Genomic DNA, 15,289 nt, shown 5'->3' with positions numbered 1-15,289 from the left:
AAAAGGAAAGAGTGGCTGGGCACGGTAGCTCACGCCTGTAATCTCAGCACTTTGGAGACAGAGGCAGGTGAATCACAAGGTCAGGAGTTCGAGACCAGCCTGGTCAACATGGTGAAACCCTGTCTCTACTAAAAATACAAAAATTAGCCAGGCATGGTGGCTCACATCTGTAATTTCGGCTACTCAGGAGGTTGAGGCAGAGAATTACTTGAACCTGGGAGGTGGAGGTTGCAGTGAGCCGAGATCGCACCACTGCACTCCACCTGGGCGAGAGGACTCCATCTCAAAAACAAAAAAAAAGCGGGGTGGAGGGAAGAGTCCCATGACTTTGTAGGCTCATGGAGACAAAGAATGTTCACCAGGACCCCAGCCTGTGCCAAGCACTGCTGAGCCCATCACAATGGAAAGAAGCTTTCCTGTCAAGAGGACTCAGCTACAGAAGGCACCAAATGTGGTGGGAGGGGCCTGCTAATTAGACCAAGGCAGTCACACATCAGCAGGTAAAACAGAGACAAGAGGAGGTGGGGCTGGGCTGGGCTGAATCTTGGATGAATCAAGTCTTCCCATAGGGCAGGATATCCTGTCTAAAACAAGAGCCTTGGTTAAAACCCCTATAAAAGATTCTCATCACACTGACCTGGTACTCCTCACACTACTTAACAGCCACTTGTTTCATCCCGCCTGGGCATTAGGTAAGTCCCCTCATAAGAAACCTCTTTCTCATTCTCAGTGTCTTGGGGATCTGAGCTCATAAAACTGAGGCTGTCAGGTATGGGCTATGCGTCCTTCAGATCTAGCTGTGGGCATTGGGCAAACCAACGCTAACGCTGGGAAACATGCTCTCCTAAAGCAATCCAACTTTCTCTTCCTCCCTGAGGCTGGCCTGGCATCAACTCCTGTCACTGGGAAACTGTGTGGGCAGCTGCTATGGGGCCACCCATGGGCCTTCCTGGATCAGCAAAGGTTTCTTGTTTCTAAGGCTCTGGAAGCTTCTTTGCAGTGCTGAGAGTCTGTGGGATCAGAATCAGTTTACTTATACCAACCTAGAACAATAAGATCAAACTGTGTCATGAATGAAGGAGCTTACATGATTCCCCTCTCCTACACCAGGGTGATATTTAGGCAAAATATTTGTAGATTTATTCTAAGGAATCTAAAATGCAACTAAAACGTCATCTTACTATTTTTATTATCTAAAGTTCAGTGGTTAAAGTTGGCTACATGGTTATAAAAAAAGAAAGATATTTTTCATCTATGTTGAGGAAAAATATTCCCAGTTTTTTACCTTGATGAAAAGTTTGCCTGAAATTGTTGGTTATCAGATCCGAGAAAGGGTTTCTCCTGAACAACCCACTTTTTGCTGTAACCTACTGAGTCCTCATGGCCACACCGATCTGCTTTTTCTAGAACTCAAGTCTCCTTCCTTCCTTTTTTCTCTTTCTTCTCCTACCTATATCTGCCTCGTCCCATCCTCGCTTTGGGTTTCCAGCTGCCGTGCGCTGCATCTCTCCTTGCATTTGAGACTTGTCATCTTTGATACCATCTCCTTTGGGTCTCTCCAAGGCTTCTGCTTAATGAATGTTCAAGTTTCTTTTCCTCTTGTTCATGTAGCCAAACCCAGGCCCCACCTCAACCTACCTCCAGACTTCTGGCTAATGAAAAAGAAAAGCTTTCCCTTTGATTAAGAAGCAACTCGTAGGTCACCAGAAATCTGGGCCTAATGGAGCCACATGCCTGTTGGGCAAGCTGACTTTTCTGATAAGTCCCAAGGCTGTGGACAGAAGTGACAGTCAGAGAAACTTGGGCCTTCAGAACTGGAAGGCCTCCCACCCAAAGAAGGTTCCCCCTCCTGAGCATTCCCAGCAGGTGGTAGCCCAGCTTCTTCCCACTTTCCCAGAAAAGAAAACAAGAAAGGAGGGCTGTGTCCCTGGAATTCCTTCTTGGCTCCCATCCAAGACAGGGGTTGACTGACATGTGTGTTTACTTCCTCTCTTGGTGTTCCCAGTGGGACCCTAACACCTTGTGATGAGCAAATAAATCCTGTCCACAGGGTACATTCTAGAAAGCCCATTGCATTTGGCTTAAGGAGAGATGGATTCTAGGATTTCTTTGCTCCTTAAAAATTGTATGGCTTAACTTCTCTGAGCCTGTTTCCTCACTTATTAAAAAAAGTGGAAATAATAAGGATTAGAGGAGATGATGCACAGGCAAGTGCCTTGTGAGCAGTAGAGTGATTATATAAGTGTACAAAAATTGTATGTGTGTATATGTGTATAATAGCATAATAATTATATTTAATAAGGAACACTTAATATAAGCCAGGCATCTGCCAAATGCTTTTTATGAATTATGTCTTTAAATCTTCACAATAATCCTATAGAGTACTAATATCACCTTCATTTACAATGAGTAAACTGAGGCATTGAGAGGCAAAGCAATTTGTCCCAGCTCACACCATATGTAGGTGATGGGGCCAGCATTTAATTGTGACTCAGGAACCTGCCTCCATCCTGTGTGTTCCTCCTTCCCACACATAAGATGTATTACATAGGAAAGGACAAAGGAAGACCAAAAACAGCTGAACATGCAAGGAAAGACCTAGCAGCAGACGTGCTCTAAAGGAAACAGCTGAGTTTGATTATGGAACCTCCAAGGGGATTTTTCATCTTGTCCAGGTTGACTTCAAAGATGCCTCAGTTACTGAGAAACATTAATGGGATCATCGAGGCCTTCAGGCGCTACGCAAGGACGGAGGGCAGCTGCACAGCGCTCACCCGAGGGGAGCTGAAAAGACTCTTGGAGCAAGAGTTTGCCGATGTGATTGTGGTACGGTGTGCTGAACTGGGTGGAGAAGGGACATAGCAGGAAAGTGAAACCTTGTTTGCCTGCAGAGGCCTTGCCTGGGGAATTTGAGGAGGCAGCAGATAAACCCAGGCCTGCCAGGACAGATGGCAACTGTGCAGGCAGAATAAAAGGTGAAAGAACCAGAGATGGTCATGGGAGTTGGCAAGTCCTGGCTCTTTAGATTAAAACCTTGGTTTTAATTAATTCTAACTTAAAGACAAGGTAAAGGGGCTCTAAAAGAACAACTCAGAGAGGAGCATAGCCTTGGAATATTTCAAAATGAAAATAATTGCTGCTTTCTGCTGCCTCTTAAATTTGATATCGTAAATATTTCCCACGTCTATCTGAAATGTAATCATCCATTCATAGGCATTCATTAGAAGCATAGCTCTGGGCTTGCACAAAGCAGTTACTCAAAAATATTAGCAGACTGATCACATGAGAAACGAAATTTTGAAGAGCAGGTTGTTAAAAGCTAGGGGGAGACTTCGGGGCCCCACCCCTCCTGACAAACCGGAACCAAGGCCTGATGCACTTTCCTGTCTTTGGTTTGCATCTAAAGCAACTGGGATGATGATGGCCTTGGGGACAAGGATGTATGGGCACAGATGTATGCTGCGTCCACATGCTCAGGGCAGCCCTGTAGGCCCACTGCATCCCTCCCTCTTTATCGTGGGAAAACATCTGGGCCTCAGTGAGGAGAGCACAGAATTCCCATGGGGCTGTGTTCCCAACCTGCTGCTCTTTGTGCTGGGCCTGCTGAAGAGACTAAGGCCTCAGTGCCAGGGGCAAGATGCCAGGGGCAAGATGCCAGGGGCAGTTCAGACAGTCAACCTGAGAGCCCAAAAAGTTGCATTGTGAATTCAATAATTTATTAAATCTTCAATAAACCTTTATCTAATTTTCCTGTAGCGCAGAAATTGTGCCAAATAGAGGCTACAAAACAAAAAACGCTCCCTATACTTGAGGGAGAGAGACAGGACTAAAAAAATAAAAAATAAAGGCAACTAAGTCTTGCTGCTGCTGTAGCCGTATGTGTGTGGAGTGTGGGGTCTGTGGCAGGGGAAGCTGGCAGCAGCGTGGAAGGGGCCTGCCCACGTCCTCCTCAGGGGAGGGCTGCTGACTCCACCTCATCTTCTCCTCAGAAACCCCACGATCCAGCCACTGTGGACGAGGTCCTGCGTCTGCTGGATGAAGACCACACAGGGACTGTGGAATTCAAGGAATTCCTGGTCTTGGTGTTTAAAGTCGCCCAGGCCTGTTTCAAGACACTGAGCGAGAGTCCTGAGGAAGCCTGCAGCTCTCAAGAGTCTGGAAGCCTCCATTCTGGGGCCTGGCAGGAGCTGAGTGAAGGACAGAGAAGTGGCACTGAAGTGGGAAGGGCAGGGAAAGGGCAGCATTATGAGGGGAGCAGCCATGGACAGAGCAAGCAGCCTTCCAGAGGGCAGAGCAGGCCTGGGGCTCAGACCCAGGGTCAGGCCACTGGCTCTGCGTGGGTCAGCAGCTATGACAGGCAAGCTGAGTCCCAGAGCCAGGAGAGAACAAGTCCGCAGATACAACGCTCTGGGCACACAGAGCAGACCCAGAGAGCTGGAGAAGGCAAGAGGCATCAGACCACACAGATGAGGCCAGAGAGACAGCCACAGACCAGGGAACAGGACAGAGCCCACCAGACCAGTGAGACTGTGACTGGATCTGGAACTCAGACCCAGGCAGGTGCCACCCAGACTGTGGAGCAGGACAGTAGCCACCAGACAGGAAGAACCAGCAGCCAGACACAGGAGGCCACCAATGACCAGAACAGAGGGATTGAGATCCATGGTCAAGGCAGGAGCCAGGCCAGCCAGGCTGTAACAGGAGGACATGCTCAGGCACAGGCAGGATCACACACCCAGACGCCCACCCAGACTGTGGAGCAGGACAGCAGCCACCAGACAGGAAGCACCAGCACCCAGACACAGGGGTCCACCAATGGCCAGAACAGTGGGACTGAGATCCACGGTCAGGGCAGGAGCCAGACCAGCCAGGCTGTGACAGGACATGCTCAGATACAGGCAGGGACACACACCCAGACACCCACCCAGACCGTGGAGCAGGACAGCGGCCACCAGACAGAAAGCACCAGCACCCAGACACAGGGGTCCATCAATGACCAGAACAGAGGGACTGAGATCCAAGGTCAAGGCAGGAGCCAGACCAGCCAGGCTGTGGCAGGAGGACATGCTCAGACACAGGCAGGGTCACACACCCAGACTGTGGAGCAGGATAGAAGCCAAACTGTAAGCCACGGAGGGGCTGGAGAACAGGGACAGACCCAGACGCAGCCAGGTAGTGGTCAAAAATGGACACAAGTGAGCAACCCTGAGGCAGGAGAGACAGTACCAGGAGGACAGGCCCAGACTGGGGCAAGCACTGAGTCAGGAAGGCAGGAGTGGAGCAGCACTCACCCAAGGCACAATGTGACAGAAGGGCAGGGAGACATACAGCCCACTGTGGTTGGTGAGGAATGGGTTGATGACCACTCAAGGGAGACAGCAATCTTCAGGCTGGACCAGGGCAACTTGCATACCAGTGTTTCCTCAGCACAGGGCCAGGATGCAGCCCAGCCAGAAGAGAAGCAAGGCATCACAGCTAGGGAGCTGTATTCCTACTTGAGAAGCAACAAGCCATGACTCCCTCAACTCCAATGTCCAGTACTGGAAGAAGACAGCTGAAGAGAGTTTGGCTTGTCCTGCATGACCAGTCCAGTGGGCGCATCCCTGGACATCAACTCTTTATTACGCAGCTTCCCTTTTAGGTCTTTCTCAATGAGATCATTTCTGCAAGGAGCTTTCTATCCTAAACTCCTCTCTTACCTGCTTTGCAGTGCAGACCCTCTCAGGAGCAGGAAGACGCAGAGCAAGTCACCCCTTTGTACTGAATTGTCCTCATCTTGTGGGGGTTTCAGGACTATTTTTATCTCTGACATCTGTCTATTGCCCAATCTACCCTAATGCATCAATAAAACCTTACGCAACTGGCCTCTGTGTCTCATTCAATCACCTTCTGTTGACATTACAGGCCAAGGGCTGTAGAGTTATGAGATGATGAACTGGACATAGTCCCTACCTTTGAAGAGCAACTAGTTGAGAAGATATTATATGAGATTCCTGCTATATATCATATTTAATACTTGGCAGAGATGGACCATCTAAGGTTTCGTAGAAAAGGTGCTTTCTTTATGATGGCCCTGAAAGGACAACTAGTATTAGATAGGCAAAATTCTTCTTGGTCTTTCACTACCTCTAATTCTATAGTGTTAAACCTCTATTTACCTGTAAGGTCACACAGGAAAGCTGATTTAAGATTACCGAGAAATGGAAGAAGGTTCCCAGTGACTGTGAAGGGAAAGAGCGAGAAGGCTTGTGTTACCAGGTACTAAGCCAGGGGCCAGAATTTTGTGCTTCCCTTCCTACCTCCCCATCATTGTCAGCTCTGACCTCTCATGATGTCTCACCCACCAGATATAAACCATGTTATGGGGTAGAGACTATCAATTCTGGTTTATTATAAGAGTGACCAGAAGAACAGTTTTTAAAATAAAGATTTATAGGGCAGGCACAGTGGCTCACACCTGTAATCCCAGCACTTTGGGAGACCGAGGTGGGCAGATCACCTGAGGCCAGAAGTTCAAGACCAGCCTGGCCAACATGGTAAAACCCTGTCTCTACTAAAAATACAAAAATTAGCCAGGCGTGATGGTGGGTGCCTATACTCCTAGCTACTCAGGAGGCTGAGGCAGGAGAATCTCCTGAACCCCAGAGGTGGAGGTTGTAGTGAGCCGAGATCGCACCACTGCACTCCAGCCTGGGCAACAGAGCAAGACTCCATCTCAAAAAAAAAAAAAAAAGATGTATAAACCTAACCCTACAGATGCTGGTTCTAAAGTTTGGAGCCAATTAATATTGTTTAGAAATTTATTGGGGGTCTTGTGCTTTTGTCAGTAGAGAAGACTAGATACTCTGAAAGATTTCCCAAGACAAAATAACTAGATCCTGCGTAAAGCATTTTTTCCACTGCATTATGGGTTTACAGGAGGTAAGGGAAATCGCTAAGGAAAAAACAAAATGTGGAATAAACAACAGCCAAACAAAAACAAAATGTAGGCTAAATAACAACCTCCAAAGACGTCCACGACCTAATCTCGGAAACCTGTGAATATGTCACCTTGTATGGCAAAATGGGACTTCACAGATGTGATTTAGTTAGGAATCTTGAGATAGGACAGGAGGGGGTTATTCTGGATTATCTGGGTGAGTCCAATATAATCACAAGGTTCCTTACGAGAGTGAGATAAGAGGATCAAAGTCAATAAAAGGAAGTGTGGTGATGAAACCAGTGGCTGTGGCCATGTGCTATGAGCCAAAGAATGTGTGGAGAATAGAATCTGGAAAAGGCAAGACATTTTCTTCTAGAGCCTTCAAAAGTAACATAGCTCTTCTGCCACCTCGATTTTAGACTCCTGACCTTCAGGGCTGTAAGAGAATAAAATTGTTGTCATTTTGAGGCATTAAGTTTATGGTGAACTGTTACAGGAGTGATAGAAAACTAATATACCAAACAAAAATCTAGAGCTGGAGCCAGAGTAGTAAAGGGTAAATGTGTGAAAGGCAAGGTTGTTCTTCTGAGGACAAGTTGATTTTATATCGATTCACATTGGCTTGTAAGTACAAAGGCCAAAGAAAAACAGCAAAGAAAATGCAAAGACTCAGGGAATATTGCTCCCATAAGCCCGTTCTGGGGAATCTACTAGAGAATCAGCACACATACCTACACACTAAACCCTGAATCATAGAACTGTTTGGCATACAAGCTGATGATGCACATTTAAATATATTTCACTGTAGAACTAAGACTACATAATATGGATAAAGGTGACAGAATAGCATTCCATGTTATATGCACTGAAAATTTAAATACAATACAGCTAACAAAAAAATGAAGGGAGAAAGAGAAAGCATACAGAAAGTAGAATGAGGTCCCTGATTGTCTTAATATAAGCATAGGCTTACAAGGAAAAACTGGGAGTAAAAGGATATCACTTCACATTAGATACTGAGGAAAGAAGAAGGAAGGTAAGGTGAAAATTTCTAGAAAATTTTATTATTACTTAGAGTAGGAGGTGAATATGCCACTTATTAAAGCGAAGGGGGAATACAGAATACATATTACATAAAGATATACTACAAGATGACAACACAAATACGAACCTTCCTCAACACCAAAAGACATTCTAGAAAAAAGCAAATAAAACAGACAACAGAGTGGATGATGTTATTTATGTAAAAGATATATATTTTCATAAATAGGATACAAAAGAGTGTGATAGACTGAGGTCAAACATATTTATAATAATAATGTCAAGAGCTTAACTCACTACTAGATGAACAAGTTGGCTTATTAGCTCTATACAAGTCTATGCTCCTTACAGGAGGTATGCAAATCAAAGGGAGTCAGAAAACAATTTGTAAATGAGGTGGTTGAGTTAATATATATCAGGAAAATGCAGGTTAAAACAAAATTTAGAAATCTGGAGTCATGATGTTGATCCCGGATTAGATCAAAAAGCATTAAATAAGACTAAGAAGGATGCTTTAAAATGCTAAATGCTATAATTTCACAATGAAGATGTAATGGTTTTTAGTATCTATGCATTCAATAATGTAGCACAACTCTGATGATGCAGAAACTATAAGAGATACAAGGAAAAACTTAAAGAAAATAACATAGTAATAATAGGGCACTTTAATCACCTCTCTCAGCTTAAGACAGTAAGTGTAGAGAAGAAACAGTGCATTCAATAAAATACAAAGAACTCTACAGACGTATAGTCCAGCAATGTATTAACCTAACAAGAAAAGACTATACCTTCTACACATGAAATATTCAATATCAGGTCACAAAGAAAACTTCAACGCATTACTCAAAACTAGAAATAGGCCCAGGTGTCGTGGCTCACGCCTGTAATCCCAGCACTTTGGGAGGCTGAGGCAGACAGATCGTTTGAGCTCAGGAGTTCAAGACCAGCCTGGGCAACATAGTGAGATCCCATTTCAACAAAAAGAAAAATACAAAAATTATCTGGGCATGGTGGCACACGCCTGTAGTCCCAGATACTCAGGAGGCTAAAGAAGGAGGATCACTTGATCCCAGGAGGCAGAGGTTGCAGTGAGCTGAGATTGTGCCACTGCATTCCAGCCTAGATGACAGACGGAGACCCTGTCTCAATAATAATAATAACAGAATTATTTATTTATTGCTTTTTCTTTTCTTTCTTTTCTTCCTTCCTTTCTTTCTCTCTCTTCCTTCCTTCCTTCCTTTCTCTCTTTCTTTCTTTCTTTCTTTCTTTCTTTCTTTCTTTCTTTCCTTCTTTCTTTCTTTCTTTCTTTCTTTCTTTCTTTCTTTCTTTCTTTCTTTCTTTCTTTCTCTCTCTCTCTCTCTTTCTGCCTCTCTCTTGCTCTCTCTCTTCTTCTCTCTCTCTCTCTCTTTCTTTTCGAGACAGGGTCTCACTCTGTCACCCAGGCTGGAGTGCAGTGGCATGATCTCAGCTCACTGCTGCCTCCAGCTCCCAGGTTCAAGCAATTCTCCTGCCTCAGCCTCCCGAGTAGCTGGGATTACAGGCCGTTGCCACCATACCTGGCTAATTTGTATTTTTTGTAGAGGGGGGTTTTTGTCATGTTTCCCAGGCTGGTCTCAAACTCCTGAGCTCAAGTGATCCACCTTCCTGAGCCTCCCAAAGTGCTGGGATTACAGGCATGAACCATTGTCCCTGGTCACAAATATCATTCTTAAAGGAACATGTAATAGTGATGGCTTTTGCCAAACTTGTGTTGTTGTTGTTGTCTTTGGAAATTAACAATATATATGTAAACACACACACACATTATTTTAAAACTCTTGAATAAAAGGAACTGAATGTAAAATGAAATTGTAGAATTTTTGGAAAATGATAATTAAACTAGACATATAAGGATCTGTAGAACACAGCTACATGAATTCGCCATAAAAATTAATAAAAGTATAAGTTAACAACTAAAACAGAAAAGCAGTCAACAAGTAAATAAGTAAGTAAATGAATAAATAATCCCCACCCCTTTTTTTTTTTTTAGGAATCAACGTGTAGAAAAACCAACCTAATTTTGAAAAGAGTGAAAAAGGTGGGGTAAGAAGGCACAAACACACAAAATAAGAAATAAGAATAGGCAAAAGATACAAACAGATAGCTCACAAAATATACAAATGATGCTTCAATATATGAAAAGATGCTAAAGTTGTTTGTAATACCAGAAGCATAAACCAAAAGTATACTGAGAGATGATTCTCACTATCAGCCTGACAAAAATTTGCAAGTTTGAGAAGAGACGATGATGAAGCTGGGGAGAAGCAAGCATTTTCACACCTTCTGGTGGGAATGCAAAATGAGACAGCCTCAATGGAGAGGAATTTGGTACAATTCAGCAATACTACATGTGCCTGTCTTGTTCCTGCTGTTTCTTTGGTGTCTGAAGTAGTGCCTAGCATTCAATAATTATTTGTTAAAGGAATTGGATGTCCTAATCTTTCCTGTCACATACATAAATTAACATAATCCCTATACAGACATGTGACTATGGAAACATAGACATAATCAAGCTCGTAGCAAATAACAAAATGGAGTTTCTTTAGTGTTGTCAAAAACTTATGCAGTTAGAAAGAAAGAGGCAGAGATAGGACTAAACCCCGGTCCTCGGACTGTCAACTCAGTGTCAAGTCAAACCTCACAGAGAAGAAAGGGCACCAGAGTGTATGAAGATCCATCCAAAGGGGCTGGGGAGGAAGCCATAGAAAGTGGTCCTTCCACTTCTCACCTCCAGCCTTAACAGGAAGTCTGGCCATGAAAATATGGAGAAGACACCATCTCAGCATCCATGTTCCGAGGACCTTGCAGGAATAGGAAGGTTATGACTGACCATTCCTTTCAACAGTTAGGGTTTGGCAAACAGTTAGGGTTTGGCAGAAAGGATGTTCTCTCAAAGCAGTTCAGAGCCCAGAGGCCTAAGAGAGGGGCCCTAAACCCCTGTGACCATAAGGCATTCACGTAACATTCAAGGCAACTAGGCTGCTGCATCTCAGGCCCACGCCCTCCGTCTCCTGTAGGGACTTACCGCCCATCCTTGACTTTTAAAGTTTACGCATAGAGGCTTCTTTCAAAAAATGTGCATGCTATTTTAGAGACAAGAGGGAAAATTTGTGGAAAATACAGAGACTTGATGGGAATGAAGTATGTTTACACTTTCTGAGACAGACTCTATTTTTTTCAAAGGATAGAGAAATCATCCTTCCAAATCATATCAAACACATTGAAATGTACACACAGGCCACTTAAATACAATTTTTGCTGAAAATTTTTTGAAAAAAAATTTTATAGTTTTGTTTTTGGAATTAGGACATAAGTTGTACCTTTGCCTCATTTTAGCTATGACTTCTTTGCAGTTGCAAAGAAGATTTTTGCAGTTGCAAAGAAGTCGCAAAGCACATTTTTGAAAATATATATATATTAAAATTGCTTAACAGGTAAGAATTTTTTATGAATACTAAATTTAACAATAAATGAGATTCACAAAGCTTTATATCTAGACATTTAAATTTAAATGTTTATAGATTTCCTTTGCACATTTATTTTGGATCTGACACACAGGTATACCTATGGAAAGACATCTATTTATTTTATTTTATTTTTGTAGACAAGAAAATCTTTTATTTTAAACCACAAATTGTCAGCAGGTGGTCATAACTATCCATGTTTTATTAAAATCACGTAAAACCTAGGTTCAAAAGCACCACTGATTATTGCTCTAGAAAAACTGCATGAAAAACTCAAATATGCACAGTAAAAACACCACAGTATACACAGTACTAAATTTTAAAGCAAGTGCATGGAATGCTGAATCCATCCTACACACAGCTTCCAATATTCAACTGATATTTATTTTACTTGAGGATGATGGAAATTTCCAAAAAGCATGATTATGAGAGGGTAAAATGTTGATCCTTACATATTTTTGCATGCCAACTAGTAGAGTCCTAAACAATTAACATTTAGAAAATAGTAGAAACACTTTTTAAAAGTTGACCCAAGAGATACATAAAATTAACCCCAGTTTTTCATGGCAATTTATTCTCCCTGGTTAACTACAGATTCAGTTTTCTGTGCCTCTTCAGCTTTAGTTTCATCATTTTTAGATGGTGCAGTACCTTCCTTTCCAGCTTCCTGCTTTTCCTTTCTTCCCTTTAGCACCTCTGCTAACCTTTGCTCCAGTTTCTTTCTCAGCAGATGTTTTTCTTTGTTTGGGTGCAGGTTTTGGTGGAGGAGGTTTTACTGACCATCTGGGAGACCATCTTGTGGGCTCCTGTTTAGTTACTTTGGAGCCATCTTCGCCCTCTGTATTCTCTGAAGACTTTCTCTTCTGCATAGTGGCTATGTCAGTGCAGCAAAAAGTAAAGCAACGGGGTGGAACTGCTGGCGCTGCCTCTGGATGCTGCCTCTGCCACTGCAGCTGCTCATGCACAGGGCACAGCACAGCCCCTATCTATCTATGTTTGATTCAAATATTTTTGTTGGCTTTTGCAGAGCTCATAAGTCCCAGTCACATTGGATTGGTTGTAGTGTGTAAAATGGCCCTGTCCTCAGGGACACTCAGGGCTGAAGCCTCACTTCAAAGGCCCAGAAAACCTCTTTCACCAGGTAGCGTCCCAGTCTGCCTAGACGGCAAGTATACTGTGCTGCTGTCCCCTAGTGGCAGATACGACTAATACCTGTAAAGGAGCTCCGGCAGTAACTGTGATTCTGCTGGAATGGGAAGGAAGATGACAGGAACGGGCTCAGTGGTATGGTCTGGGGCACAGCAGCACCCAGAGTAAGTGGCCCTGAACCCTCAGTAGTGAAGCTACCAGTAGTGAGAGCAGCCCCAGGCTGCTCTGAGCCGTGGGGCTGAGTGTGTGTGTGTGTGTGTGTGTGTGTGTGTGTGTGTGTGTGTGTGTTTAAGGAGTGCCTTTCATGGAGCCACTCCTACTGGCAACTATCTTCCAAAAACTATATATCTACATCATTTCCAGGGCCTTGGCACACTGTGTGAGGATGTCCTGATTATCCCACCTAGGAAAGCACATTTCTGGAGCAGTCCCTACAGAGAGGCAGGGAGGTCAACATCCTGTGGCTCTCCCTCCTCAAGACAGAAAGTGATGGTCTGTGCACTTCTCCTAGGAGCCCTGAGACCAAGGCTATAGTCTGCTGTTGTCCTGGTTACTCACAGAAGGCTGTGGATTCAACTCTCAGGACTGATGTAGGCCACCACTCAGCTTTGTGTGGCACGTCCTCAGTGTTCCCCATTTATACACGAGCTACAAGTAATTAATAAATGATGGTTCCCCTGGCCACATCTTTAGAAAGTAAGCAGGGTTAGGGCTGGAATAAGCACCTCCTATTCTTACCTACTTCCATTTAATGGAGGGAAAAAAACTAAGACAGTAAAGCAGCCAAATGGCTTTGCCCCTAAGGTCTGCATGAGTGGTGAGAGGCTTACAGATCCACAAGACCCAGTTCTTTTAGAGGGGATGAGGGTGAGGGTGTGGGCCTGTTGGAACAGACAAGGCTAAACTTTCAAGGCAGCATCACCTCCTGTCCATCATGGCTGAAAGGTGCCTCTTGACCTTCTCACAGCACTAAACACCCTCCAGGGGAGAGGCTCCCTGTTCCACGGTATTATCAGGTGGTTATGAGCCCATGGCTCTGGGTGAAATGCATAGGAGACACTGGTTCCGGTTTATTTAGGGATTCTCTGGAAAAGAGCTGATACTACAAAGTGACAAAAAGAGGAATACTTTTTGGAGAGGTGTCCTGGGTGCCAACATAGTAACACACACTTTTGGAATTCTCTGGTCTTCTGTTTGGAAAGGAAAAGTAAATCAGTTAGGTAACCAGATAGCCAGGTGATGTTCCAGACCCACGATTTTTGTGTTTGTTTTGGATGTTTTCCTTTTATTTTTAGTTGACACATAATAATTGTATGTATTTATGGGGTATAGAGTAATATTCTGATACATATATACAATATATAATGATCAAATTAGGGTAATTAGCATGTCCATCACCTCAAACAATTGTCATTTATTTGTGTTGGGAACATTCAAAATTCTCTCTTCTAGCTTTTAGAATGTAGACAATAAATGATCGTTGACTATATTCACCATACAATGCTATAGAACAAGGGTGCCCAAGTCCATGCCCTGTTAGGAAACAGGCCACACAGCAGGAGGTGAGCGGCCGGAGAGTGAGCATTACTGCCTGAGCTCCACCTCCTGTCGAACACTATTGTGAACTGCACATGCAAGGGATCTAGGTTGCATGACCCTTATGAGAAGCTAAGGCCTGATGATCTGAGGTGGAACAGTTTCATCCCAAAACCATCCCCTCAGCCCCTGGGGACCCTGGAAAAATTGTCTTCCATAAACCAGTCCCTGGAGCCAAAATGCTGGAGACAGCTGCTGTGGAACATTAGAATTCACTCCTCCTATCTAGTTGTAATTTTGTATCTGTTAAGCAACCTTTCCCAATCTTCCCCTCCCCTCTACCCTTTCCAGCCTCTAATGCCCCCAATTCTACTCTCTACTTCCATGGGATCCATTTATTTTTACCGCCACGTGCGAATAAGAACACGTGGTCTTTATCTTTCTGTGCCTGACATTTCACTTAATGTAATGTCCTCCAGGCTCATCCATGTTGCTGTGAATGACGGGATTTCATTCTTTTTTAGGCTAAATAGTATTTCATTTTGTATATACACACATTGTCATTATCCATTCATTTGTTGATGGACATTTAGGTTGATTCCATCTCTTGGCTACTGTGAATAGTGTTGCAATAAACAAGCAGTTACAGGTATCCCTTTGAGATACTGATTTCCTTCCCTTTAGATACATACCGAGTAGTGGAACTGCTGAATTATATGGTAGTTCTATTTTTAGTTTTTTTGAGAAAAATTTCGTACTGTTTTCCATAATGGTTGTACTAATTTGCATTCCCACCAACAGTGTATGAGTTCCCTTTTCTCCACATCCTCACCAGCATGTGTTATTTTTTGTCTAATAGTCCTTTTAACCGGGGTAAAATGATATCTCATTGTGGTTTTGATTTTCATTTCCCTGGTGACTAGTGATGCTGTGCATTTTTTCATATAGCTGTTAGCCATTTGTCTGTCTCCTTTTGAGGTATGTCTATTCAGATTCTTTGCCCACTTTTAATAGGATTATTTGTTTGCTGTTGAGTTCCTTGTATGCTTTGGATATTAGTCCCTTGTCAGTGAACAGTTTGCAAATATTTTCTCCCCTTCTACAGATTGTCTCTTTACTCTTTTGTTTGCTTTGCTGT

The 15,289-nt window shown here is 43.6% G+C and overlaps 1 protein-coding gene and 1 pseudogene across 3 annotated transcripts; one reads left to right on the top strand and one right to left on the bottom strand.

Annotated features, from left to right (window-relative positions):
* The first annotated feature begins 631 nt into the window (after positions 1–631).
* CRNN (cornulin) lies at positions 632–5,864 on the top strand. 2 transcript variants are annotated; one of them, XM_025363507.1, is made up of 4 exons: positions 632–692; positions 2,676–2,826; positions 3,990–4,715; positions 4,893–5,864. In XM_025363507.1, the coding sequence occupies exons 2-4, from the start codon at positions 2,689–2,691 to the stop codon at positions 5,514–5,516; spliced, it is 1,488 nt and encodes a 495-aa protein (XP_025219292.1). In that variant the 5' UTR covers positions 632–692; positions 2,676–2,688; the 3' UTR covers positions 5,517–5,864. The 2 variants fall into 2 exon arrangements, with proteins under 2 accessions (XP_025219292.1, XP_025219295.1); XM_025363510.1 differs by having other exon boundaries at positions 3,990–4,845; positions 5,023–5,864.
* A 6,173-nt stretch (positions 5,865–12,037) lies between these two features.
* LOC112610196 lies at positions 12,038–12,444 on the bottom strand (annotated as a pseudogene). Its single transcript, XR_003116286.1, has one exon. The product of XR_003116286.1 is annotated as a high mobility group nucleosome-binding domain-containing protein 3 pseudogene (transcript).
* Positions 12,445–15,289: the final 2,845 nt, after the last annotated feature.

This window comes from Theropithecus gelada, chromosome 1, assembly GCF_003255815.1.
Source record: "Theropithecus gelada isolate Dixy chromosome 1, Tgel_1.0, whole genome shotgun sequence".
NCBI classification, from domain to species: domain Eukaryota; kingdom Metazoa; phylum Chordata; class Mammalia; order Primates; family Cercopithecidae; genus Theropithecus; species Theropithecus gelada.
Note: the sequence above shows the minus strand (reverse complement) of the source record. Positions and strands in the feature narration are given on the sequence as shown.

What these genes read in the sequence shown, in the direction of transcription:
- CRNN (XM_025363507.1), top strand. Translation starts at nt 2,689, where the DNA reads ATGCCTCAGTTACTGAGAAACATTAATGGGATCATCGAGGCCTTCAGG. An exon ending in AGTTTGCCGATGTGATTGTG is followed by an intron (nt 2,827 to 3,989) that starts GTACGGTGTGCT and finishes TCTTCTCCTCAG; the next exon opens with AAACCCCACGATCCAGCCAC. An exon ending in TAACAGGAGGACATGCTCAG is followed by an intron (nt 4,716 to 4,892) that starts GCACAGGCAGGA and finishes GGACATGCTCAG; the next exon opens with ATACAGGCAGGGACACACAC.